Source organism: Salmo salar, chromosome ssa13 (assembly GCF_905237065.1).
Source record: "Salmo salar chromosome ssa13, Ssal_v3.1, whole genome shotgun sequence".
Classification (NCBI taxonomy): Eukaryota; Metazoa; Chordata; class Actinopteri; order Salmoniformes; family Salmonidae; genus Salmo; species Salmo salar.
The window spans coordinates 50,188,568-50,214,890 of NC_059454.1; the positions used below are offsets into that span (position 1 = coordinate 50,188,568).

The window sequence follows — 26,323 nt, forward strand, 5'->3', positions numbered from 1 at the left end:
GTTTGCTGATGTCAACGTTGTGAACAGAGTGCCTCATGGTGGCGGTGGGGTTATGGTATGGGCAGGCAATAGCTACGGACAACGAAAATAATTAGATTTTATCGATGGCAATTTGAATGCACAGAGATACCGTGACGGGATCCTGAGGCCCATTGTCATGATAATCATCCACCGTTATCACTTCATGTTTCAGCATGATAATGCATGGCCCCATATCAAAAGGATCTGTACACAATTCCTGGAAGCTGAACATTTTCCAGTTCTTACATGACCTGCATACTCACCAGACATGTCACCCATTGAGCATGTTTGGGATGCTCTGGATCAACGTGTACGCAAGCCTGTTCCAGTTCCTACCAATATCCAGGAACATTCCACAAGCCACAATCAACAGCCTGATTAACTCTATTAGAAGGAGATTTGCCGTGTTGCATGAGGCAAATGGTGGGCACACCAGATACTGACTGGTTTTCTGATCCACGCCCCTACCTTTTTTTAAGGTATCTGTGACCAACAGATGCATATCTGTATTCCCAGTCATGTTAAATCAATAGATGAATGACTTTATTTCAATTGGGTGATTTCCTTCAATAAACTGCAACTCAGTAAAAACTGGGTGGTTTGAGTCCTGAATGCTGATTGCTGACTGCCGTGGTATATCAGACCGTATACCACTGGTATGACAAAATATGTATTTTTACTGCTCTAATTACGTTGGTAACCAGTTTATAGCAGCAATTCGACCATGAAGGCCTGATTGATGCAGTCTCCGCTGAACAGTTGATGTTGAGATGTGTCTGTTACTTGAACTCTCTGAAGCATTTATTTGGGCTGCAATCTAAGATGCAGTTAACTCTAATGAACGTATCCTCTTCAGCAGAGGTCTTCCTTTCCTGTGCCAGTCCTCGTGAGAGCCAGTTTCTTCATAGCGCTTGATGGTTTTTGCGATTGCACATGAATAAACTTTCAAAGTTCTTGACATTTTCTGGATTGACAGACCTTGCTTATTTGAGCTGTTCTTGCCATAATATGGACTTGCTTCTCCTGCTCCTCTGTATACCATCCCTACCTTGTCACAACACAACTGGTTGGCTCAAACGCATTAAGAAGGAAAGAAGTTCCACAAATGAACTTTTAAGAAGGCACACCTGTGAATTGAAATGTATTCAAGGTAACTAACTACCTCATGAAGCTGGTTGAGAGAATGCCAAGAGTGTGTAAAGCTGTCATCAAGGTAAAGGGTAGCTACTTTGAAGAATCTCAAAAATGTTCACACTTTTTTGGTTACTACATGATTCCATGTGTGTTATTTCATAGTTTTGATGTCTTCACTATTATTCTACAATGTAGAAAATAGTACAAATTAAGAAAAACCATTGAATGAGTAGGTGTGTCTAAACTTTTGACTGGTACTGCAGATATATATACTGCTCAAAAAAATAAAGGTAACACTTAAACAACACATCCTAAATCTGAATGAAAGAAATAATCTTATTAAATACTTTTTTCTTTACATAGTTGAATGTGCTGACAACAAAATCACACAAAAATAATCAATGGAAATCCAATTTATCAACCCATGGAGGTCTGGATTTGGAGTCACACTCAAAATTAAAGTGGAAAACCACACTACAGGCTGATCCAACTTTGATGTAATGTCCTTAAAACAAGTAAAAATTAGGCTCAGTAGTGTGTGTGGCCTCCACGTGCCTGTATGACCTCCCTACAATGCCTGGGCATGCTCCTGATGAGGTGGCGGATGGTCTCCTGAGGGATCTCCTCCCAGACCTGGACTAAAGCATCCGCCAACTCCTGGACAGTCTGTGGTGCAACGTGGCATTGGTGGATGGAGCGAGACATGATGTCTCAGATGTGCTCAATTGGATTCAGGTCTGGGGAACGGGCGGGCCAGTCCATAGCATCAATGCCTTCCTCTTGCAGGAACTTCTGACACACTCCAGCCACATGAGGTCTAGCATTGTCTTGCATTAGGAGGAACCCAGGGCCAACCGCACCAGCATATGGTCTCACAAGGGGTCTGAGGATCTCATCTCGGTACCTAATGGCAGTCAGGCTACCTCTGGCGAGCAAATGGAGGGCTGTGCGGCCCCCCAAAGAAATGCCACCCCACACCATGACTGACCCACCGCCAAACCGGTCATGCTGGAGGATGTTGCAGGCAGCAGAACGTTCTCCACGGCGTCTCCAGACTCTGTCACGTCTGTCACGTGCTCAGTGTGAACCTGCTTTCATCTGTGAAGAGCACAGGGTGCCAGTGGCGAATTTGCCAATCTTGGTGTTCTCTGGCAAATGCCAAACGTCCTGCACGGTGTTGGGCTGTAAGCACAACCCCCACCTGTGGACGTTGGGCCCTCATACCACCCTCAGGGAGTCTGTTTCTGACCGTTTGAGCAGACGCATGCACATTTGTGGCCTGCTGGAGGTCATTTTGCAGGGCTCTGGCAGTGCTTCTCCTGCTCCTCCTTGCACAAAGGCGGAGGTAGCGGTCCTGCTGCTGGGTTGTTGCCCTCCTACGGCCTCCTCCACGTCTCCTGATGTACTGGCCTGTCTCCTGGTAGCGCCTCCATGCTCTGGACACTACGCTGACAGACACAGCAAACCTTCTTGCCACAGCTCGCACTCCTTTATTGGGGGTGTCTTGCTAATTGCCTATAATTTCCACCTGTTGTCTATTCCATTTGCACAACAGCATGTGAAATGTATTGTCAATCAGTGTTGCTTCCTAAGTGGACAGTTTGATTTCACAGAAGTGTGATTGACTTGGAGTTACATTGTGTTGTTTAAGTGTTCCCTTTATTTTTTTGAGCAGTGTATATATATATTTTTTTTAAGGAACTCAGTCCAGCTTTAAACTTGCTCTTGAAAGTTTTAATAATAGAATGCACAAGGTGCAATTTCTAAATTGGGTATTGCATCATCAGTTTTCCTCTTGTCATGTCAGTCATTGCATACCTTAGAGAGCTATTTATAACCTGTAAGAAATGTCCAGATCAACTGGCCAATGTCAGCTAACGTTTTTTAATTCGATTTTTTAGCCCATAGATTTTTTAGCCCATTGATTTTATTGTAATGTTTTAGTCACTAAAATATCACATGAATACACATTAGACATGGCAAAATGTATATAATTGCAAGAAAATGAGCTTTAAAACTGAAGCATTTTCTCTGCACAAAATGTGTATAATTGCTGGAAATAAGCTTAAAACCTGCAAAATATTCTCTATGCCAACAAGAGGGGTGTGAAGAGTTTGTGTCATGAACAGTGCTTGTGCCCATAGAAATATACGTGGTGTGTGTGTGTGGGGGTGGGGGGTGGGGGGGGGGTGTCCTCTAGAGCGCATTTTAACTGTCAACAAATAACTCTATTTTAATTTAATAAGAGCTTGTGCCCTCTTTCCTTTCCCCTCTACTAACTATCAATAAAACAAGTTAAAAAAGAGCAATGCTGCTTACTCTGTGTCTTCAATTCAAATAAAACTCAGCTGAGAGCAAGCTTTTAGCCCATTCGTCAACACAGCCAATTGAGTTCAGTATGGCAACATACACATTTGAAACCAATGAATCAAGAAAACAGATGTAAGAATTGAAAGGCTGATGGAACCATAATCTTACCACTGGAGACGAAATTCGACACCCAGGGCAATCACAGATTGGAGGATGTACCTGTAAGATTCCTTTGGACATAAGGGTCTTCAAACTTTTCCCTGAGAGAGAGAGAGAGAGAGAGAGAGAGAGCGAGAGCGAGAGAATGAGCAATAAGAAATAATAAATAATAGACTGTACTCATACAGCACCCACTGAATTCAGCAGCTGTAAATCAATTATACTATGGAGGTGATTATAAAATGACTCGATCTTCAGTAGCCTTAACTATATTTGTATAGTGAATATAAGACTATGTTATCAGAGTCTACACCTGAAATGCACACAAAGGGAAATAGAAAAACGTAGTTTTTTTGTTGTTGAATTGTGCAACACTAAACTTGGATCATTGTTGAATGATCACGACTCCAAAGCCAAAACATTACATAAACACTACTTTTGGAATTGCCAGCTTGTCAAAGCAATTTACCTTACTAGTTTTACTGATGAGTTCTAGTTGAGCCCCGTGTGGTAAGATAGGTCTACATATGTATACATAGGCTAGTGTCACTGTATCTAAACTCAGATATGAAACTATCCATTATTGGGCTCATATCATTTTTACACCCTCATCCAACAGAACTTGGGGCAATACGTGTCAATTCCGGATGAATAACCTCTGCTAAGGTGGGGTTCAAAAACAATTGTGTGTGCAGCCAGCGCAATAACACGTAATTAGTAAAATAGGCCCATAATAAGTAAACAGCTATAGCATTAATTATTCTTATTATAAATTATTTCCTAAACATCTACTGATAACTGTCTTTTGCCTGAGCCACTGTAAAACGTTTCAAACCAAAATAGTAGCCAACTAATAACATCAAAGATATCATAGATCTACTCATTTGAGTGTCCCAGATTTTATTTGACTATGTTACGTCTACCCCTGAGTCCAGGTTAATATTTTGGGTAGTTGCAACACATCCATACTCCACCTGAAATAACCAAAAGGGTCAGGTATAGGCTTCAACTTCGAGTAGAATAGCCTAAAAATCATAAAATTCCCTGCATTCAACATCATTCTATTATATTGAGTCGCCAACACCCTTTTCGTTTACTATGATACGTCTACCACTGGGACCAGGTTGATATCTCAGATAGTTGCAAATCAACCATAATCCACCTGAAATAACCAAAAGAGTAAGGAATAGGGTACAACTTCTAGTAGCCTAAAATAATTTCCTTCCCTGCCAACATCATTCTGTTCTGTTGAGCTGTCAACACCCTTTTAGCCTGCTGTTACACTCAACACTCAACGGAATGATACCCCCCAACGTCCATCAACTGTCATATTACTGAACCCTAAATATGAAAGTTTTTCACCTTAGTCCGCGACTCCTGACGCCCCGTTTTGAGAATGGTCGCTGCCTGTGAAGATACAGCGATGTATGCGCCTTTTCTCATCTCTCCTTACGCACTAATGTTGGTGTATATTGCTGAGTATAACCCTTTAACTACAAAACGCAGAACCAACCCATGGAAACAGAGTTTCCACTCACCAAAACAATGACAAAAACCTTCAATTAGGTATCATCCTTTAAAATAAACATAGGCCTACTGTAAAAAAATAACTATTTAAATAGAATATTTGCTGTTGCCTACCTTTGTGCCTTATACTTCGTTTCCAATCTTTGGCGGTCTCCCTTCCACTGACAAACTGGAACTCATTCGGGGTAAGCCACTCGCCCCGGTATTTGATTGAGGGTCCCTTACTACCTTGGCACAGTTTGTTAATGTATAGTAAAGCCTTGTTCTCCCCGCATTCCACCTCGATGCATGGTTCCCCGTTGTCAAAAAATGGCTGAAAGTCGGGGATTGAGGAAAACCTCTCCAGCATTAAGTCGTCCGGGTGATGGTGAAGGTGCTGCTGCTGGTGATGGTGATGCAGCGCCGAGTCGTGGAGCCCCAAATACGCACGGTGATGGGCGAATATATGGTCGTATTGCGGTGGATGCGGGGTCACCACGGGGATAGTGGTGGCATTTAAAGGGGCCAGGTATTCGGTCTGGTTGAAGGCAGCCAATGCCATATCGTCCCCATCCAGTCTCTCCTTTTTGATGGCAGGCATGTTACTGGGAGCGAAGCGCCGGTAACAAGTGATTAGCAGCTAGTCTGACCCAACTCGTGTGTCCTCTTTTCGGAGTTGATCAGTCGCCCCAATCCTGAAGACGCGCCACTTTGTTTTACGCAGGGCTCCCGTGTTGCTCTGTGACAGTGGTCTGTTGAACTTCCCCGAGAGATTGCCATTCACTAGTTAAGCTCTTTTAGCCGCAGCGCTCTCATCCGCCACACTCACAGCTCCACTCGCACGGGGTTCTCGCTGTGCTCCTGCCTACCACATTTAATCGGACTCGCACTACTAATACCTGACATGTTGGAGTGACCAGTCCTTAGCCGTGGACATCACATTATGTCGTTATCCACAATGATCATTGACACATTCCCATGTGCTCCTTCAGTTTAGTTTATTTTTAAACAGTATTGTTATGATGTTGGTATCTCTTTATTTATTTATGTTTACAGTTACTGTTGTCCTCCGTGCCTTCCAATGGGCTGATATTACGCAAAACTGTCTACTTGAATAATAGCCTGAACAACACAGGCAATAACGTATTGTATGGCTTATTAGCTGTGCTTGACTTGGGCATGTGCTCAACCGAGCTGAGCGCTTCTACCGGTACCTCAAACGTTCTACTGCTTGAGCTCCGGTTCCTCTCAAATGTATCGTGAAACTTCTGTTTCTAAATATAAACAGTACCGGCACCCAAAGTCAGGATATAATTTTTAAAAATCGCTGTTATTTTTTGGGGTTCATTTCCTAGACTATTGTTGAATATGGGTCGTCTCATCAGTTATACCATGCCTATTTCCAGTCTATAGTTCTAGAAAATATGAATTCATTTTAGAATATAATCACTATTTCAGTCCAAGTCAAGCACTGTTTATTAGAATATAGGTCTACAGAAAGATGGAAGTGTTTTAAACTATCTTTTAACCAGCCAAAGAACTAGGTTAGGCTATCTGAACATTGCAAAATCCCCTTTTTTTTCAAGATATTTCAAAGTATTTGCGTGGAACAAATTCAGCTGATGGGACTTTTGAACTAGTTGTTTTTAACTAGGCTATATCGTTAAAGTCACGCTGAAGTTCATAGAACCAGACAAAATAAGATTTGCACTCTCCACTGCTTCTCTACTTGGCCCATTTAAACAGCCGAGGCTTTGCGAGCCCGAAAACTTGGAAGGGGGGTACACGACGGACGTCATCATTACGCAACAATTTAAACACAGTCACATATTCCTGAAACATATTCCAATATTTCCCTCTTCTATTATTATGATTCTATTTTTAGACGTTATATACAGCAATAAGAAGTATTGAAACAACAAAAGACAATATCAGTCAATGGTTAGGCCTACAAAGCTGCAGATAAAGTATCTAATTAACCTGCATAATCAAGTCTGTGCCTTTGTTAACAAAACAAAAATAAAAAGAATAACAATAAAAACAACAATAACAAATATTATATTATATTCCTTTAAATTCAACAACAGCTTTGAACCTAGATAAGACCATAATTTTATTTGGTCTTTACTCATAGATCTATCCGCTAGGACATGTGAAGTTCAGAATGAAGTGGGCATTGAAGTTTGTATACTTTTCTATGTTATGCCCTCTGTGCTTGAAATCAACCTTTTCGTTTTACTCTTTGTAATCATCCTCCCACTACTGTAACGGTTACTCTCGTTTTCAGAAACCTAGCAGGCTATCCTAAACATTTAAAAAAATATATTGAAATATCTGCACACCTACATAAGCAAACATGTGCATGACTTGCGTGCTCACACACACATTCACCGCCTGCGCACACACACACAAATACATGTGCACGCACACACACACACACAAATACATGTGCACGCATGCACACACACACACACACACACACACGAATGTCCACACAGACACACACGATGTACTCCCCACACTGACATTATCTGGTCCATTCATGTCAATAAATCAGGGTGAATGAGGGAATGAGCAGCATGGGAGCTTTCATGACATGGTCGAAGGAGACTATTCTCACCATCACTTTAGCAGTGGCTCAAGTAAGCTTAAGTTAACAGTAACTTTCAAAATAAATCTGAACCATGGATGATCATGAATACATCCTTTATCTGGTCTTTGAAGACTGTAGATATCAGGCAATGGTTCATAGCAACATCACAAGATGATGTGGTAATTTCCCCACTGTCTCTAAATCTACATAATAATCAGTAACAGGCAGGAACAAAACCCTGCACGAATAACAGACCACGACCAATGATGGGAACTCCTGCGGTAGAATGAACAACTGTTTCTAAGAAGGTGACATTTCGATAGGTGTACATTTATTTTCGCCCCCGTCTCCACACACATACCTTGGTGGAAATGTGTGCTCTGGTGTCGATGCGTAGGCGATGGGGTGCACCTTTAGGAGAGCCTTGGGGAGCCCTCTCTTCACTGTCAGAATGGGGATACCCCTCCCCCCCTCACAGCCTGTGACTCATGGGCTCCATAGCAGCACCTCACCCAGACACCCGCCATGGAGGGGTTCCCCCAAACTCTGACTGACATGACAACATCACTGCAACCTCCAGAAGTTCTCTGACGAGGGTTGGCTGGTATTTGGTGTATGGTTTCACTATTCTCCTACCACCACCACCGTCTTATTCTTTCTCTTTCATCCTATATTGATGTGTGGGCGTAACCATTGTTTTTTAAAATCTCACTTTTGATCTCATGTGCTATGAGGATGCCCTCATTTTTCACAGAACCCCTCCGTCCACCTACACACGCACACAAACACTTGCCTCAATATACAATCAGTCAGGAAAATATTGTTTTACCTGTAGGTCTATATATTTAACATTATATTTTCTATAAAAAACATTGTTCATATAAGATCTTTCAGTAAATCATTGAACAAAAGTGAAATTCATTTGTTGTTGTTGTTGTGAAGTCATATTAGTTGAAGTAGAAATACAAATGTAGAGACAATCCTGTGTGTTTCAGCAAGTTATTCAGTGAAGGGCGTTTTGTTTATCCCCTTCACGTCGGCCGTAGAGGTTCCCCCTGATGACGCTCCCGCCTCGGCGCAGTTGTTGGCAGCGGCCCCGGAGCCGCAGCGCTGCCGGCGGGGGAGAGAGGTAATAAATAACCCGGGGAGAGGAGAGGAGACCGCCGGGCGGTGCACAGTCTGACCTGACAAATACTCACTGGAAAACCATCAGAGACCGAGAGCCCACCCCTAACGCTTGGAGCCCGCCTTTCAAACATGAATTGCAAAATATAGCCTATGGGCCTGCTACCCTTATTGGAAAAAGCGGTGTCTCTTCCTCGGTTTCTCTCTGCTCTCTCGATATCCTGTCGGAGACAAGGCGGTAAAAATTAACTATTTAGAGGAAATGTTTGAATTTCTTGCTTACACTATTTTAGTAGGCTCATATCTTATTGACGAATACATTGTTTTGGTTTTTGAAAAGCCCCACCAAAATGTGTCCCCCAGACTTCTGCACCAATTTCTGCTGGATAGCTCCAAGGCCTACCTCAAAATTAGGCAAGGCCATAACAGTACTGGTTGCTGACTTTTTCTAATCCAATGTATTTTCCACGTTGATTCCACATCACAATACCTTGACAAATTATGTTGAAACCATATTGATTCAATCAGTGTGTGCCCAGTGGGAAGTGTCCCCACAAGGTAAACTATTAGTGCAAGAAGAGTTCTAATTATACTGAACAAAAAATAAAAACTCAATATGCAACAATTTCAACGATTTTTACTGAGTTACCGTTCATCAGTCAATTTAAATAAGTTCATTAGGCCCAATCTACAGATTTCACATGACTGGGCAGGGGCGCAGCCATGGTGTGGGCCTGGGAAGGCATAGCCATACCCACTTGGGAGTCAGACCCACCCACTGGGGAGCAAGGCCCAGTCAATCAGAATATGTTTTTCCCTACATAAAAGCATTATTACAGACAGAAATACTCCTCAGTTTCATCAGCTGTCCGGGTGGCTGGTCTCAGACGATGCTGCAGGTGAAGAAGCCAGATGTGGAAGTCCTTGGCTGGTGTGGTTACACATGGTCTGCAGTTGTGAGGTCAGTTGGATGTACTGCCAACTTCTCTAAAACAACATTGGAGGCAGCTTATGGTAGAGAAATTAACATTTACTGTAATTCACATGACTGGGCAGGGGTGCAGCCATGGGTGGGCATGGAAGGGCATAGGCATACCCACTTGGGAGCCAGACACACCCACCGGGATGGAGTGGTTACACCTGGTCTGCAGTTCTGAGGCCGGTTGGACGTACTGCCAAATTCTCTAAAACGACATTGGAGGTGGCTTATGGTAGAGAAATAATATTTAATTCTCTGGCAGCAGCTCTGGTGGACATTCCTGCAGTCAGCATGTCAATTGTACACTCCCTCAAAACTTGAGATATCTGTGGCATTGTGTTTTGTGACAAAACTACACATTTTAGAGTGGATTTTAATTGCCCCCAGCACAAGGTGCACCTGTGTAATAATAATGCTGTTTAATTAGCTTCTTGATATGCCACACCTGTCAGGTGAATGGATTATCTTGGCAAAGGAGAAATGCTCACTAACAGGGATATAAACAAATTTCAGGCCAAAATGTTTGAAAAATAATATTTTTGTGCGTATGGAACATTTCTTGGATCTTTTATTTCAGCTCATGAAACACGAGACCAACACTTGTTGCGTTTATATTTTTGTTCAGTATATTTCTCCAGTGAAAAAATGTGACAACAAACACTTCATGTTCCCACTCCTAGGAGTAGTACAGTTGACCAATCACCAACAATGGTGCGTAGACTTCGGCAACCAAATTTCGACTTGCCTCAAGAAAAAACCTGTCCAAGATCAAAAACGAACAAAAGCGTCACATAATTTCGACATAATATATTTGCACAAACTGTTTCGACTGGGAGGCATACGGTAAGCTGAAGGGGTCAGGCCCACATGACGGCTCTTCCACATTTTTTTACAGGATCTGTAACTGTCAATGCTGACAGAGACGAGCGGACACCCGACCCCGTGTATCGTCCCTAAACACTCCCTTTTCCCCCTGGACCCCCCTCCTCCCGTCACTGTAACACGCAACCACACACACTCACACACACACACATACATACATACACACGCGTGTGCAAGACACAGACACACTCAAGCATGCGCAAGAACACACACACTCAAGCATGTGTGCATGAGCACACACACCAAACACAAACACACGCGCATGCAAGTATGCGTGCAAGAACACATACACCAAACATACAAAAGTATCTGGACAGCCCTTCAAATTAGTGGATTCAGCTATTTCAGCCACACCGTTGCTGACAGGTGTATAAAATTGAGCACAGAGCCATGCAATCTTCATAGACCAAAAAACATTTGCAGTAGAATGTTTCCATGTTTGAGCAGCCACACACAAGCCTAAGATCACCATGCGGAATCCCAAGCATTGGGTGGAGTGGTGTAAAGCTCGCCGCCATTGGACTCTGGAGCAGTGGAAACGTGTTCTCTGGAGAGATGAATCACGTTTCACCATCTGGTGCATAGCGCCAACTGGAAAGTTTGGTGGAGGAGGAATAATGGTCTGGGGCAGTTTTTTTATGGTTTGGGCTTGGCCCCTTAGTTCCAGTGAAGGGAAATCTTAACGCTACAGCATACAATTACATTCTATATGATTCTGTTTCCAAATTTGTGGCAGCAGTTTGGGGAAGGCCCTTTCCTGTTTCAGCATGACAATGCTTCCATGCACAAAGCGAGGTCCATACAGAAATGGTTTGTCAAGGTCGTTGTGGAAGAACTTGACTGGCCTGCACAGAGCCCCAACCTAAACCCCATCGAACACCTTTGTGATGAATTGGAACACCGACTGCGAACCAGGCCTAATCGCCCAACATCAGTGCCTGACTGACCTCACTAATGCTCTTGTGGCTGAATGGAAGCAAGTCCCTGCAGCAATGTTCAACTCTAACCATAGAATTGAACAGGGAAGTTCAGACAAAAACATACATAAGATGCTTCACTAAATTCTTTAGGGCATTAATGTAGATAATCTACTCAATGATGAAAATAGTATTAGTTTGTTCTATGATTAGAAAATGTGATTGTTCCAGTCTTCATCATTTGTGATACACAAATCATAATGGCCTAATATAGGCTAACTGTCCTTCAACCAGCCCTCCACCTCAGTAGCAGCTCCATTAATAATTTGTGCAGTAAAAGATAGCGTGCCTCTCTTAGTTTGTGGGAGTTATTGGCAGAATGTTTCTCACCATATTTGTGCAAAGCAGTGACATGAACATAAGAAATAATTTATCTCTTCCGCAATCCATTTTTCAAAGGGTTCACCATGTTTGAAGGGTAGCAGCGCCAACAGCCAACTCAAGATAATACTAGGCCCTATTAGCCTTCAAGAGATTCCACTTACAGATTTGAAATGAAATGCTATTTCAAACAATGGAATAACCCTCATTAAAATGGTCAGTCCTTAGGCCTACCTCATCAACCACTAAAACCAAATGAAGGTTATAGCAAACAAACATGCAATGCCTTGCTTGTTTCAAATGCCTATGAACGGTTGCCGGGATAGCAAATCAACACTGAAGGTCTTTGATCTTTTTCTAGAAAGGTTGTGTGGAAAGCACTTAGTCTTTTGGGTCATTCCACGAAAAGTGTGCCTTTTGCATCCCTTTGATATTTTAGGGAGAAATTGTGCACCAATATTGCATTTTAAAAGCCTGTTATATTAAAAGAAATGCCCTTTAAAGCTGCATTAGGTAACTATTTGGGCGACCTGACAAAATTCGCATAGAAATATGCGTTATAGACCTGTCATTCTCATTGAAAGCATATTTAAGAAGCGGTAGATCTGTTCTATGTGCGCTATTTCGATGCTTCCCATGCTTAAGTTTCGTTTTTGCACCTCTTACTTTCAGTTTTGTATACCAGCTTCAAGCAGCTGAAAATAAAATATTTTTGTTATTGAAAATATATTTCACAGCGGTTAAGATGGTACAATGATTCTCTACACTTGCTTATTTTGTTACACAAACTGGAATTAGGCAAACTATTAGAATTTTAGCAACCAGGAAATGGCCGAGGGTTTTGTGCATATTGCACTTTTAATATAGACCACATAGACAATTCAATAAATCAGACTAACTTTTGTATAATAATAAAAACTTGTGCCAAAAATTCAGCATTTGAACATGTCCCTCCATGCACCCTCTGTGACTTCTAGGCAGATTTTAACCCAGTTAACCACAACAAGTTTTCACCATCACTGTAAAGCCCTAGTTAATTTGTTGCATTGACAAAATCATTTCTGAAGATTATTATTTATTTAATGTGATTAGTGATACATTTATGTCTATCAGTCATTTTAAGGTCAACACTGTTACGTGAACTGAACTCTAGATTTAAAATGGTGAAACTATTCCTTAAAAAAAGTCTAAAGAAACATTGAACATTTAATAATAAAATCATAATGTGAAGCAGGTGAGCTGCTTGGCCATTTTCTGGTGTTTTGTGGTGGATAAGTGAGTGGGTCGAGAATAACACATCAACCCTGTTACCCATAGATAGACAGGCTAGAAATGTTTTAACACATTTTTTTTGTGATGCTTGCATTCAATTGCCACTCCCTGTTACACACAACAAGCTTCCATTCCCCCTGTCACAAGAGGATTCATGTCTGATTTAAGATGATACGGTCAATCCTCTTACTTTATTTGGCACAGGTACTTAGTATAGTCATATTTTTATATTTAACCTCTTGAGGTGGGTAAACATGTTTTTTATGAAGTTGAACATGTGCTCTTTATGACAGAGTGTAAAAATTATGTGAAATCAAAGTTATTTTTGACCAAGTTACACTACACAAAAGGCACCGAATTGGAACACCCTTTTACTGTCAATCGTGGTGGGCCCACAACCAAGCATCTCCATAACGTTTGGCCTTCGCTTGTCTGACTAAAATATAGGCTAGCCCTGGCTGTAATACAGTATGCTTCAAACTCATGGACTGCATCCATTTGGTTAAAACAGGAATTAAAGGGATAGTTCAGAAACATTTACATATGTAAAATCACTGAACTATCCCTTTAAGGACTGTGTCTTAAAATCAGACAACATCTTTAATGTTGTTCAATGCGCACACTGCTAGTGTCATAAATGTTGTCTTGGGGTGTTCAAGAAAGAACAACTAAATGTATTGTCCTACTTGAGCACCTCTCCAACCACCAACAAACATCAAACTGGCTTTGTAAAGAGTTAATATCTGCTTGCAAAGAATAAATCCCCTGATCTCCCGGCCCCTATTGATTTTTGTTCCGTGTGATGTGAAACCAGCAATCAGCACTGCAGTTTGAAATAGCCCTGAAACCAGAGCCAAGCGGTTGATGAGTCGCCGACATATTTCAATTAGCGAGCCACCCTGGCCGATCTGTCCCCCGGGACAGTCACACCTCATACCAACTCCACACTAGAAGGAGTTTCGTAATAATTGGTAAAATGATACCTGTGTTTTTATTTATACATTTAAAATTGTAGTAATTTAGCACACGCTCTTATCCAGAGCGACTTACAATTAGTGCTTTCACCTTAAGATGAGACAACCACATATCACAGTCATAGAAAACACATATTCTCTCAATAAAGTCACATCAGTGCTAGTAGGAAGATACCACATATATTTTGGGGGAATTCATTTAAGATACTCTTTGAAGAGGTAGCCCACTGGTTGAATTAACGTTGATTCCATGTAATTTCAAAGAAATCGTGGAATAGAAGTTGAATTGACGTCAGTGCCCAGTGGGAGGGTTTCAGACGTTTTCGGAAGATGGGCAGGGACTCAGATTTGGGTGTAGGGCTTGAGCTTAGCCTGAAGGTAGGGAGGGGCAGTTCCCCTTGCTGCTCCATAGGCAAGCACCATGGTCTTATAGTGGTTGCGCACTTCAACTGTTGTTTTCAAAACAATGCTAGAAGATTAATTTAATTGTGAAAAGATGGAGGAATGTTTGGTTTTTGGCAGTGCAGGATCCTTTTTAATCCACATTAAATACAAAGTAGGTTAATAAGGGCCTCTGAATATTCCTATTGGCATTAATGAAAACACACTTATACCATTAACAGACAGACTTTACTATATTTTGCCTGTAAAAAAAACAAACAGACAATGTTTTTTTAGAATCTAATTTATACAGTCCCATTTTTACCACTTTCTTGCCGGGTAAGCTTTTTATATCACCCCGGCACATGCCGGCAAGTTTAGGCGTGGGAGTAGATATGGGCTGATGTGGGTGGATGTCTATTTGAATAAATCCATTGAATGCACCATCACTAAGAAATTCCTTATTAATTCATTTTAGGCAGGTCCCCTGGAAACATTATAAGACTAATAAAATGCAATTTCAAAAGGATAGAATGGAATATTTTGAGTTTAACTATCTTACTGGTCTGTGCAGCCTATAGGCTACATGGCTGCGCTAAGCACATTAAATCAATTGTTATTTTGTTTTTAAACAGACAAGACACACTAAAGGAAACCCTGTTCATAGTCAATTGTCATACAAAAGTGAATTAAATAGTTCATCATTCTTCAACCTCAAATTAAGGGGATGATTACGCAATCATTGCAAGAGTCTGATTTCATTGGTAGCAACTCGCGGCTCAGACACTCCATTCAGGATAAGTTAAGTTATCCTAGCCTGGGTAACAGTCTCTTCAGCTAATCTACTCCCTGTACTCCATGTCATGTGCCAAAGAGACTGGCCTTTCTGCCATCTTCTAATATAAACATTGTATCATTAATGAGCTCAAGGAACAGAGATTTGAATCCTGATTCGACTACCCTCACAGCTATCCTCCAATCACAACGAGTATGCAAATATTGGAACTCTATCACTTTTTTTCTCCACAGAACACATTGGAATCCGATTGCTAAGCAACCTCTTTCTGTTTGTCCAAATGAAACCAGTCTATCAAAGTTGCTAGCTCACGTCTAAATACACTGCTCAAAAAAATAAAGGGAACACTTAAACAACACAATGTAACTCCAAGTCAATCACACTTCTGTGAAATCAAACTGTCCACTTAGGAAGCAACACTGATTGACAATAAATTTCACATGCTGTTGTGCAAATGGAATAGACAACAGGTGGAAATTATAGGCAATTAGCAAGACACCCCCAATAAAGGAGTGGTTTGGCAGGTGGTGACCACAGACCACTTCTCAGTTCTTATGCTTCCTGGCTGATGTTTTGGTCACTTTTGAATGCTGGCGGTGCCTTCACTCTAGTGGTAGCATGAGACGGAGTCTACAACCCACACAAGTGGCTCAGGTAGTGCAGCTCATCCAGGATGGCACATCAATGCAAGCTGTGGCAAGAAGGTTTGCTGTGTCTGTCAGTGTAGTGTCCAGAGCATGGAGGCGCTACCAGGAGACAGGCCAGTACATCAGGAGACGTGGAGGAGGCCGTAGGAGGGCAACAACCCAGCAGCAGGACCGCTACCTCCGCCTTTGTGCAAGGAGGAGCAGGAAGAGCACTGCCAGAGCCCTGCAAAATGACCTCCAGCAGGCCACAAATGTGCATGTGTCTGCTCAAACGGTCAGAAACAGACTCCATGAGGGTGGTATGAGGGCCCGACGTCCACAGGTGGGGGTTGTGCTTACAGCCCAACACCGTGCAGGACATTTGGCATTTGCCAGAGAACACCAAGATTGGCAAATTCGCCACTGGCGCCGTGTGCTCTTCACAGATGAAGCAGGTTCACACTGAGCACATGTGACAGACGTGACAGAGTCTGGAGACGCCGTGGAGAACGTTCTGCTGCCTGCAACATCCTCCAGCATGACCGGTTTGGTGGTGGGTCAGTCATGGTGTGGGGTGGCATTTCTTTGGGGGGCCGCACAGCCCTCCATGTGCTCGCCAGAGGTAGCCTGACTGCCATTAGGTACCGAGATGAGATCCTCAGACCCCTTGTGAGACCATATGCTGGTGCGGTTGGCCCTGGGTTCCTCCTAATGCAAGACAATGCTAGACCTCATGTGGCTGGAGTGTGTCAGCAGTTCCTGCAAGAGGAAGGCATTGATGCTATGGACAGGCCCGCCCGTTCCCCAGACCTGAATCCAGTTGAGCACATCTGGGACATCATGTCTCGCTCCATCCACCAACGCCACGTTGCACCGCAGACTGTCCAGGAGTTGGCGGATGCTTTAGTCCAGGTCTGGGAGGAGATCCCTCAGGAGACCATCCGCCACCTCATCAGGAGCATGCCCAGGCATTGTAGGGAGGTCATACAGGCACGTGGAGGCCACACACACTACTGAGCCTCATTTTGACTTGTTTTAAGGACATTACATCAAAGTTGGATCAGCCTGTAGTGTGGTTTTCCACTTTAATTTTGAGTGTGACTCCAAATCCAGACCTCCATGGGTTGATAAATTGGATTTCCATTGATTATTTTTTTATTCAACTATGTAAAGAAAAAGTATTTAATAAGATTATTTCATTCCATCACATCTAAGATGTGTTATTTTAGTGTTCCCTTTATTTTTTTGAGCAGTATACATTCTGCAATTCCAACCACAAAACGTCTTAGTTTTGATTATTTTAAGGCTCAAAATACAACAACTTGCATAGCTAACAGCTAAATGTTTGTTTTTGACTTTGTTATAAGTGTAATTTTGCACTACATGGCCAAAAGTATGTGGACACCTGCTCATTGAACATCTCATTCCAAAATAATGTGCATTAATATGGAGTTGGTCCCCCCTTTGCTGCTATAACAGCTTCCACTCTTCTGGGAAGGCTTTGCACTAGATGTAGAGGTTAGCGGTTATGATATAAAGGTTTGGCTGCGGGAACTTGCTTCCATTCAGCCACAAGAGCATTAGTAAGGCACTGATGTTGGGCGATTAGGCCTGGCTCGCAGTCAGTGTTCCAATTCATCACAAAGGTGTTTGATGGGGATGAGGTCAGGGCTCTGTGAAGGCCAGTCAAATTCTTCCACACCGATCTCGACAAACCATTTCTTTATGGACCTCGCTTTGTGCACAGGGGCATTGGGGCGGCAGGTAGCCTAGTGATTAGAGCGTTGGGCCAGTAACTAAACGGTTGCTAGATCGAATCCCAGAGCTGACAAGGTAAAAATCTGTTGTTCTGCCCCTGAACAAGGCAGTTAACCCACTGTTCCTAGGCTGTCATTGTAAATAAGAATTTGTTCTTAACTGACTTGCCTAGTAAAATTAAAATATACATTTACCTGACTAAAAGGTGAGCCACATTCATATGACTGGTTATCCCGAGTTGAACTCAGAGTTGTCCAAAGTTCCCATGCTAACTCCTGAAACCTGATTCGTAGGACAGCACTCAGGTTTATTTGACAAATGCAATGTTGCAAAAAAAACATTGCGAAATGTGTAATGGAAATGGGAGAATGTTTCCAAAGATCAACAGCATTTTTATCTGTTCAACAGAAACTTTTTTTATTGTGACAAATGGTCGCAATAAAAACAGTGTTTTTCAAATAAATTATGATTTTGAAGGTACGCGGGGCACATGATTTTATCACGTCACTATAAAGCCCCACTCCCCATTTAATTCGAAATGCCTACTTCTTGCAAAATCCTTTTTTTCAACTGTAAACATAATGTTTCTTTGCAGAAAAAGGATTGTCCTGACTTTTGAATTTCTTCACATTGCTTTTTCTTGATGACTGTCAAGTTCCACCATCCAATTATTTCAGATGTACAAGTTCCACCATGGTAGAGACCATGGCGATACGTTGGCACATGAAAATGATTAGACTTTGGCAAATATTACTAAATTATTGCATTCTATCCATGCTGGCATTCACAGGCTATTTGAAACATGAAACAGATAGGTGAGGGCATACAGGCTTATTAATGCACAATTTGCCTAAATGGGTAAAGGAAACACTTCAACCACTTAATTGTTATTTGACACTAGGTTTATGTGAGATTTTTATGCGTGATGTTATTATGTCCGGCTGTTTTTACCAACACAAGATAGTTAAATGGAAACACAACGTAGAAGGCAATTTTCGCATCTGATTTCTATGCCAAAGTTCTAAATGTCGCCAAAAAAAAAATCACCGGACAGTTTAATGGAAAGATAGCTACTGACAGTAGCCATGTCAGCTAACCATTTTTAAATTGGTATTTAGTTTAGCCTGCTATCTAAACTTGTAGAAATCAATAACGACCTGGCACGTACCAAGGGGCTCTGACCTCCAGGCATTACAAAATGTGTAGAATTGCTTTAAAACTGCAAATATGTCACTCCACCCTATGTCAAAATGGGTGTAATTTCAGGAAATTAGCTGTAAAACAGATCATTTTTCTCTGCCCCATGGCAAAATGAGTAGTATTCGATAAAATGTGTTATAAAATTGCAACGTTTTCTCTTTCCCCATGGAAAAATTTGTAGAATTGCAGAAAACTTGCTTTAAAACTGCAACATTTTCTCTACGCCCAATGAATGCTTCATTTCACTGTCAAGAGAGGGGGCACTAAAATGTTTCACCGCTAGGTAGGGGACCCCCAACCAAGTGACATGCCTTGTAAAGTTTAGAACTGCCAGTAGGATAGTAATAACTGTTGCTGTATGTCAGCCATCAAGAGCATAAGAGCGTAGTGCGTGGCATGTCAATGCCGCCTCAGCATTACAGCTACATTTCATCAAGAAAAACAACAATATTTTTTAACATGAATAGTCTGCTGAATTTTTGCAAACAACATTCAATCCCCTGAGAAAGGTCTACAAAAAAGTATTTAGAATATTTTATATTTTTGGGGGCTGAATACGGCCTCCATAAACCAAAATATTTAACTAATATGATATAATATTATCACGTTATAAGGTATGACCCAGGTGCAGACAGTGTAGAAGAAACGAAAGCGTATTCTTTAAACAGGGGCAGGCAAATGACAGGTCAAGGCAGGCAGGAGTAAATAATCCAGAGAGGGTGTAAGGCACCGGAACAGCAGGCAGGCTCAGGGTCAGGTCAGGCAGAGGTCGGTAATCCAGAGTAGTGGGGCAAAGGTACAGGACGGCAGGCAGGCTCAGGGTCAGGGCAGGCAGGAATGGTCAAAACCAGGAAACTAGAAAACAGGCACTAAAACACAGACAGGAGCAAGGGAAAAATGCTGGTAGGTATAAACGAACGAAACGAACTGGCAACAGACAAACAGAGAACACAGGTATAAATACACAGGGGATAACGGGGAAGATGGGCAACACCTGGAGGGGGGTGGAGACAAGCACAAAGACAGGTGAAACAGAACAAATATGCCTAATCTTGTATGTTAAAGTACATTTAGCATGGATGCTGTGTTTGCTGTCATGATGGAATCAGTTAGGGGGAATGGGGAATTTCAATATTTTACAAATTAAAAGGGAAGTTCAGTTCCTCACCCTGAAAGTAGTCTATGGGCAAGGAGAAACTGTATTTCATGGTTAGGTTTTCTTTAAACAGCCACTCTAAACTTCAGCTTACTATAGCCAATACTAGCGAAAAATATATGGGAGTGATGGGGGCATACGATGCCTGTTAAATAAGGCACCACGTCAATCATTCATTTATAAGAATAAATAAATAATATTGACAGTAATAAAAAGGTATGAATCTGAACTCATTGTGTTCATTTATTTTGTGTGTTAATTTATTTATAACTCTCAAACACAGATGCTAACGCACACACACTGCACACACACACACACACACGCACAGACAACACACACACGTTAGGTACCCCGACAGTGAGTGCTGTATTGGGTTTTCTCCAGGAAGTGCGTCTCCTTCAAAGCTCTGGTCAGATGAAAGGTGAAGAGCCGTATCGATCAGCCAGTGGGGACGGGGACGCTGAGGATATGGGGGGAGCAGCGTCTGCGGTGAGCCTGATGCAGGGCTGCCATCCAGCCAAGGAGCGGGAGGCCAGAGGCGAAGGTGGGGATGCAGGCGGTGGGGGTTAGGGAGCTGTCACTTAGCTCCCATGGCTCCCTTGTGACTCACCGGTAACCACCTCAGCCCCCATTGCATTCTTCTCCACAGTGTGCAGTCTACTGTTGTAGATGAGGACTGTCAGAGTCATGCAACATGGCTCTGAGTCAGCAAGGGGGCTGACCCCAAGGCTGCCTCACATCCATATTTACACACCTGCACTACCGTTCAAAAGTTTGGGGTCACTTAGAAATGTCCTTGTTTTCCGTGAAAACATACATGAAATGAGTTGCAAAATGAATAGGAAACATAGTCAATACATTGACAAGGTTATAAATAAGGTTTTTAATTGAAATAATAATTGTGTCTTTAAAACTTTGCTTTCGTCAAAGAATCCTCCATTTGCAGCAATTACAGGCTTGCAGACCTTTGGCATTCTAGTTGTCAATTTGTTGAGGTAGCCTGAAGAGATTTCACCCCATGCTTCATGAAGCACCTCCCACAAGTTGGATTGGCTTGATGGGCACTTCTTACATACCATACGGTCAAGCTGCTCCCACAACAGCTCAATAGGGTTAAGATCCGGTGACTGTGCTGGTCACTCCATTATATACAGAATACCAGCTGACTGCTTCTTCCCTAAGTAGTTATTGCATAGTTTGGAGCTGTGATTTAGGTCATTGTCCTGTTGTAGGAGGAAATTGGCTCCAATTAAGCATCGTTGCAAAATGGAGTGATAGCCTTCCTCCTTCAAGATCCATTTTACCCTGTTCCCACTTTATCACCAGCAAAGCACTCCCAGACCATCACATTGCCTCCACCATGCTTGACAGATGGCGTGAAGCACTCCAGTATCTTTTCATTTTTTCTGAGTCTCACGAATGTTCTTCTTTGTGAACACCTCAAACTTAGATTTGTCCGTCCATAACACTTTTTTCCAATCTTCCTCTGTCCAGTGTCTGTGGTCTTTTGCCCATCATAATATTTTATTTTTATTGGCCAGTCTGAGATATGGCTTTTACTTTGCAACTCTGCCTAGAAGGCCACCATCCCGGAGTCGCCGCTTCACTGTTAATGTTGAGACTGGTGTTTTGCGGGTACTATTTAATGAAGCTGCCAGTTGAGGACTTCTGAGGCGTCTGTTTCGCAAACTAGACCCTCTAATGTACTTGTCCTCTAGCTCAGTTGTGCACCGGGGCCTCCTACTCCTCTTTCTATTCTGGTTAGAGCCAGTTTGGGAGTAGGGAGTAGGAGGGAGTAGTACACAGCGTTGTACGAGATCGTCAGTTTCTTGAATTTTTTTTGCATGGAATATCCTTCATTTCTCAGAACAAGAATAGACTGACATGTTTCAGAAGAAAGTTCTTTGTTTCTGGCCATTTTGAGCCTGTAATCGAACCCACAAATGCTGATGCTCCAGATACTCAACTAGTCTAAAGAAGGCCAGTTTTATTGCTTATTTAATCAGGACAACAGTTTTCAGCTGTGCTAACATAATTGCAAAAAGATTTTCTAATGATCAATTAGCCTTTTAAAATTATAAACTTGGATTAGCTAACACAACATGCCATGGAACACAGGAGTGATGGTTGCTGATAATGGGCCTCTGTACGCCTATGTAGATATTCCATAAACAATCTGTCGTTTCCACCTACAATAGTCATTTACAACATTAACATAGTCTACACTGTATTTCCAATCAATTTGATGTAATTTTAATGGACAAAAAATGTGCTGTTCTTTCAAAAACAAGGACATTTCTAAGTGACCCCAAACTTTTGAACGTACATAGGCTACACATGCAAACATACACACCCCACACAAATCAAATGTTATTGGTCGCATACAAATATTGGTATTGCGGGTGTAGCGAAATGCTTGTGTTCCTAGCTCCAACAGTGCAGTAATATCTAACCATATACAACAATACACACAAATCTAAATGTAAATGAATGGAAGTAAGAAATACAGAAATATTAGGAAAAGCAATTTCGGAGTCTGGGGTATACAATATATACAGTGCATTTGGAAAGTATTCAGACCCCTTCCCTTTTTCCACATTATGTAACATAGCAGCCTTATTCTAAAATTGAATGAATTATGTTTTCCCTCATCAATCCACACACAATACCCCATAATGAACAAAGTGAAAACAGATTTTTAGAAATGTTTGCAAATGTATTAAAAGTAAAAACATAAATAGCTTATTTACATAAGTATTCAGACCCTTTGCTATGAGATTCAAAACTGAGTTCAGGTGCGTCCTGTTTCCATTAATCATCCTTGAGATGTTTCTACAACTTGATTGTAGTCCACCTGTGGTAAATTCCATTGATTGGACATGATTTAGAAAGGCACACTCCTGTCTATATAAGGTTCCAGAGTTGACAGTGCAAGTCAGAGCAAAAACCATGAGGTCGAAGGAATTGTCCGAAGAGCTCAGAGACAGGATTGTGTCGAGGCACAGATCTGGAGAAGGGTACCAAAAAATGCCTGCAGCATTGAAGGTCCACAGGAATACAGTGGCCTCCATCATTCTTAAATGGAAGAAGTTTGGAACCACCAAGACTCTTCTTAGAGCTGGCCACCCAGCCAAACTGAGCAATCGGGGGAGAAGGGCCTTGCTCAGGGAGGTGACCAAGAACCCGATGGTCACTCTGACAGAGCTCCAGAGTTCCTCTGTAGAGATGGGAGAACTTTCCAGAAGGACAACCATCTCTGCAGCACTCCACCAATCAGGCCTTTATGGTAGAGTGTCCATGACAGCACATGACAGCCCACTAAGGCACATGACAGCCCGCTTGGAGTTTGAACTCTTTGGTCTGAATGCCAAGTGTCACATCTGGAGGAAACCTGGCACCATCCCTACGGTGAAACATGGTGGTGGCAGAATCATGCTGTGGGGATGTTTTTCAGCAGCTGGTACTGGGAGACTAGTCAGGATCGAGGGAAAGTTGGACAGAGCAAAGTACACAGAGATCCTTGATGAAAACCTGCTCCAGAGCAGTACCTCAGACTGGGGCGAATGTTCACCTTCCAACAGGATAATGACTCTAAGCACATAGCCAAGACAACGCAGGAATGGCTTTGGGACAAGTCTCTGAATGTCCTTGAGTGGCCGATCGAACATCTCTGGAGAGACCTGTAAATAGCTGTGCAGTGAGGCTCCCCATCCAACCTGACAGAGCTTGAGAGGATTTGCAGAAAACAATGGGAGAAACTCCCCAAATACAGGTGTGCCAAGTTTGTAGCGTCATACCCAAAAAGACTTGAGGCTGTAATCGCTGCCAAAGGTGCTTCAACAAAGTACTGAGTAAAGGGTCTGTATAGTTATGCAAATGTGATATATGATTTTTTTTAATTTGCAAACTAATCTAAAAACCTGTTTTTACTTTGTCATTATGGGGTATTGTGTGTAGATAGATGACAAAAAAACAACATTTAATACATTTTAGAATAAGGCTGTAACTTAACAAAATGTGGAAAAAGTCAAGGGGTCTGAATACTTTCCGAATGCACCGTATATGTGATGGGATGTATGGACATTATGGACGGTATGTAGATATACTACATATTCTATCTGAAGAATACGTGGATAGAATAGTATATGTACAGAAATAGTTGAATAGGATGGCATTGACTACAATACAGCATATGAAATGGGTAAAACAGTATGTAAACATTATTAAAGCGACCAGTGTTCCATGTCTATGTACATAGGGCAGCAAGCAGCCTCTAAGGTGCAGGGATGAGTAACCCGGTGGTAGCCAGCTAGTGACAGTGACTAAGTTCAGAGTAGGGTACTGGGTGGAGGCCGGCTACTGATGGCTATTTAACAGTCTGATGGCCTTGAGATATAATCTGTTTTTCACTCTCTCGGTCCCAGTTTTGATGTATTTGTACTGACCTCGCCTTCTGGATGATAGTGGGGTGAACAGACTGGGGCTCAGGTGGCTGAGGTCCTTGATGATCCTCTTGGCCTTCTGTAAAAGGCCAATATCATCAGAAAATATAGTTGAACCAATATATCGATCGGGCTCTACTAGCTAGTTATCTAGCTAGTTGTAGCCAAATTACTTTCTACAATTTTTAGCTAGGTGGCTAGCAACATTAGCGAAGCTAGCTGCGCAGTCACATTAACCACTCAGCAACATTACATAATTTCTCAATTTTGGAGGCAGTGGAAATGCAATTTCAGCTAGCCCACCAAGGCCAGCCCAACCCGGGTTGACTTCAAAGTGCAAATGGAAACAAGTCTTTATTCATTCCACAGACAACCTAAGCTTAGCGGGCTAACACAGTATTGAGTCACACAATCACACATGTGTATGGGCTCATTGTCATCTCATTGTCATCTAATATTGTATTTTAGTACATTTTGTATTTTGTACTGTATAACAGTTTAATGTTTATGTTTTGTACTCAGGTCTCATTCTAAAAAGAGATCAATATGATATCCTGAATAAAACATATTCTTCAAAAAATGGTAGCAGTGTTACCAGAAAAACATACTGTTCACACAGTCAATAATAAGGAATTTCCCTCTGAGGTACCTCTGGTAGCTTCATACTATACTGGGTATATTCGTTTTTCTCTCAGAGAAGTTCACCATTAGTTAAAGATCCTCCTCATAAATAGTCCAAAGCTGGAGAGACAGCATAATCCATCTCTCTTCTCTACTCCTGCATCCCCTGCAGTTTCCTGACTCTTGTTTGGTCATTCCTAGCACTACCTTCCTGTATTAAAAGACACAGACTGAGCCTTTTCACTGTACAGCCAAGTGCTGAACAGGGGGGACTGAATTGGTCGGGTCACATAGGGGTCAGGTATAAACCAACCAAGGAACGTTCTTCTGAGGAAATCGGAAAACTCACACTTCTGCAGGCTGGATGAACAAAACATGTGGGTCCCAAATGGTACCTTATTCCCTATATAGTGTAATGCACTAAATAAGGAATAGGGTGCCATTTGCGACACAGACTGAGAAAGTATATTTCTCTAATGCAATATATTTATTACATTAATTAGCTAAGCTGCCTTTATCAGGGTTTCTCATAAACAAAAAAACAACCACAGGGAACTAGGGCATCACTAGCTGCAGTAACCCATGGGGAGGTGGTCACACTCGGACATTCAGAGAGGGGGCATATTATTGTGGCCATGGTGGCACAAAATCAAAGGTCTGACTGCATGGAGATGCTTGGGAATATGGTCACTATAGGGGTTTCAGGGGAAGGGGGTATATCTGACCTCCATCATTTAGGACGTGACAATGGTTAATCAAATCTCCACCATTTCTGACCATTTTGTTGCTCAGTTTTGCAGGTCTTCTCATACAGCTGCAACTGTATATGCATTCGTAAATCAAGACCTTTCTTGAGTTGGGCTCTGGGATGGTGCAACTGTTGAGAATCTGAGTCTATGGTTGTTGTGGGGGAAAGGGGTTGAGTGTGAGTGAGTGTGAGTGTGAGTGAGTGTGAGTTTGTTTGTGTGTGCACGTGTGTGCGTGTCCCACAACTGTTGGGAGGGAGTAAAATATGTTAGGGACAATATAGGATGAATCACAATAATTGCTTGCCATAATGTAATTTTGGTAATAGCGAGACTCCTGAGAG

At 42.1% G+C, this 26,323-nt stretch overlaps 1 protein-coding gene across 4 annotated transcripts in view; it reads right to left on the reverse strand.

The window, feature by feature from the left end:
- Positions 1-8,361, reverse strand: part of LOC106567375 (sterile alpha motif domain-containing protein 11) — a 106,991-nt gene extending 98,630 nt beyond the window's left edge. For 2 of the 4 annotated variants that reach the window (XM_014136542.2, XM_014136540.2), the window contains exons 1-2: positions 5,266-8,361; positions 3,634-3,725 (exon numbers count right to left, since the gene is read on the reverse strand). In XM_014136542.2, coding sequence (XP_013992017.1) covers positions 3,634-3,725; positions 5,266-5,731 — 558 coding nt within the window. In that variant the 5' untranslated portion in view covers positions 5,732-8,361. Of the gene's footprint in view, positions 1-3,633; positions 3,726-4,986; positions 5,223-5,265 lie in introns of those variants that run through there. The other 2 variants (XM_014136541.2, XM_045693374.1) reach the window with 2 other exon arrangements.
- Between the last annotated feature and the right edge of the window lie 17,962 nt (positions 8,362-26,323).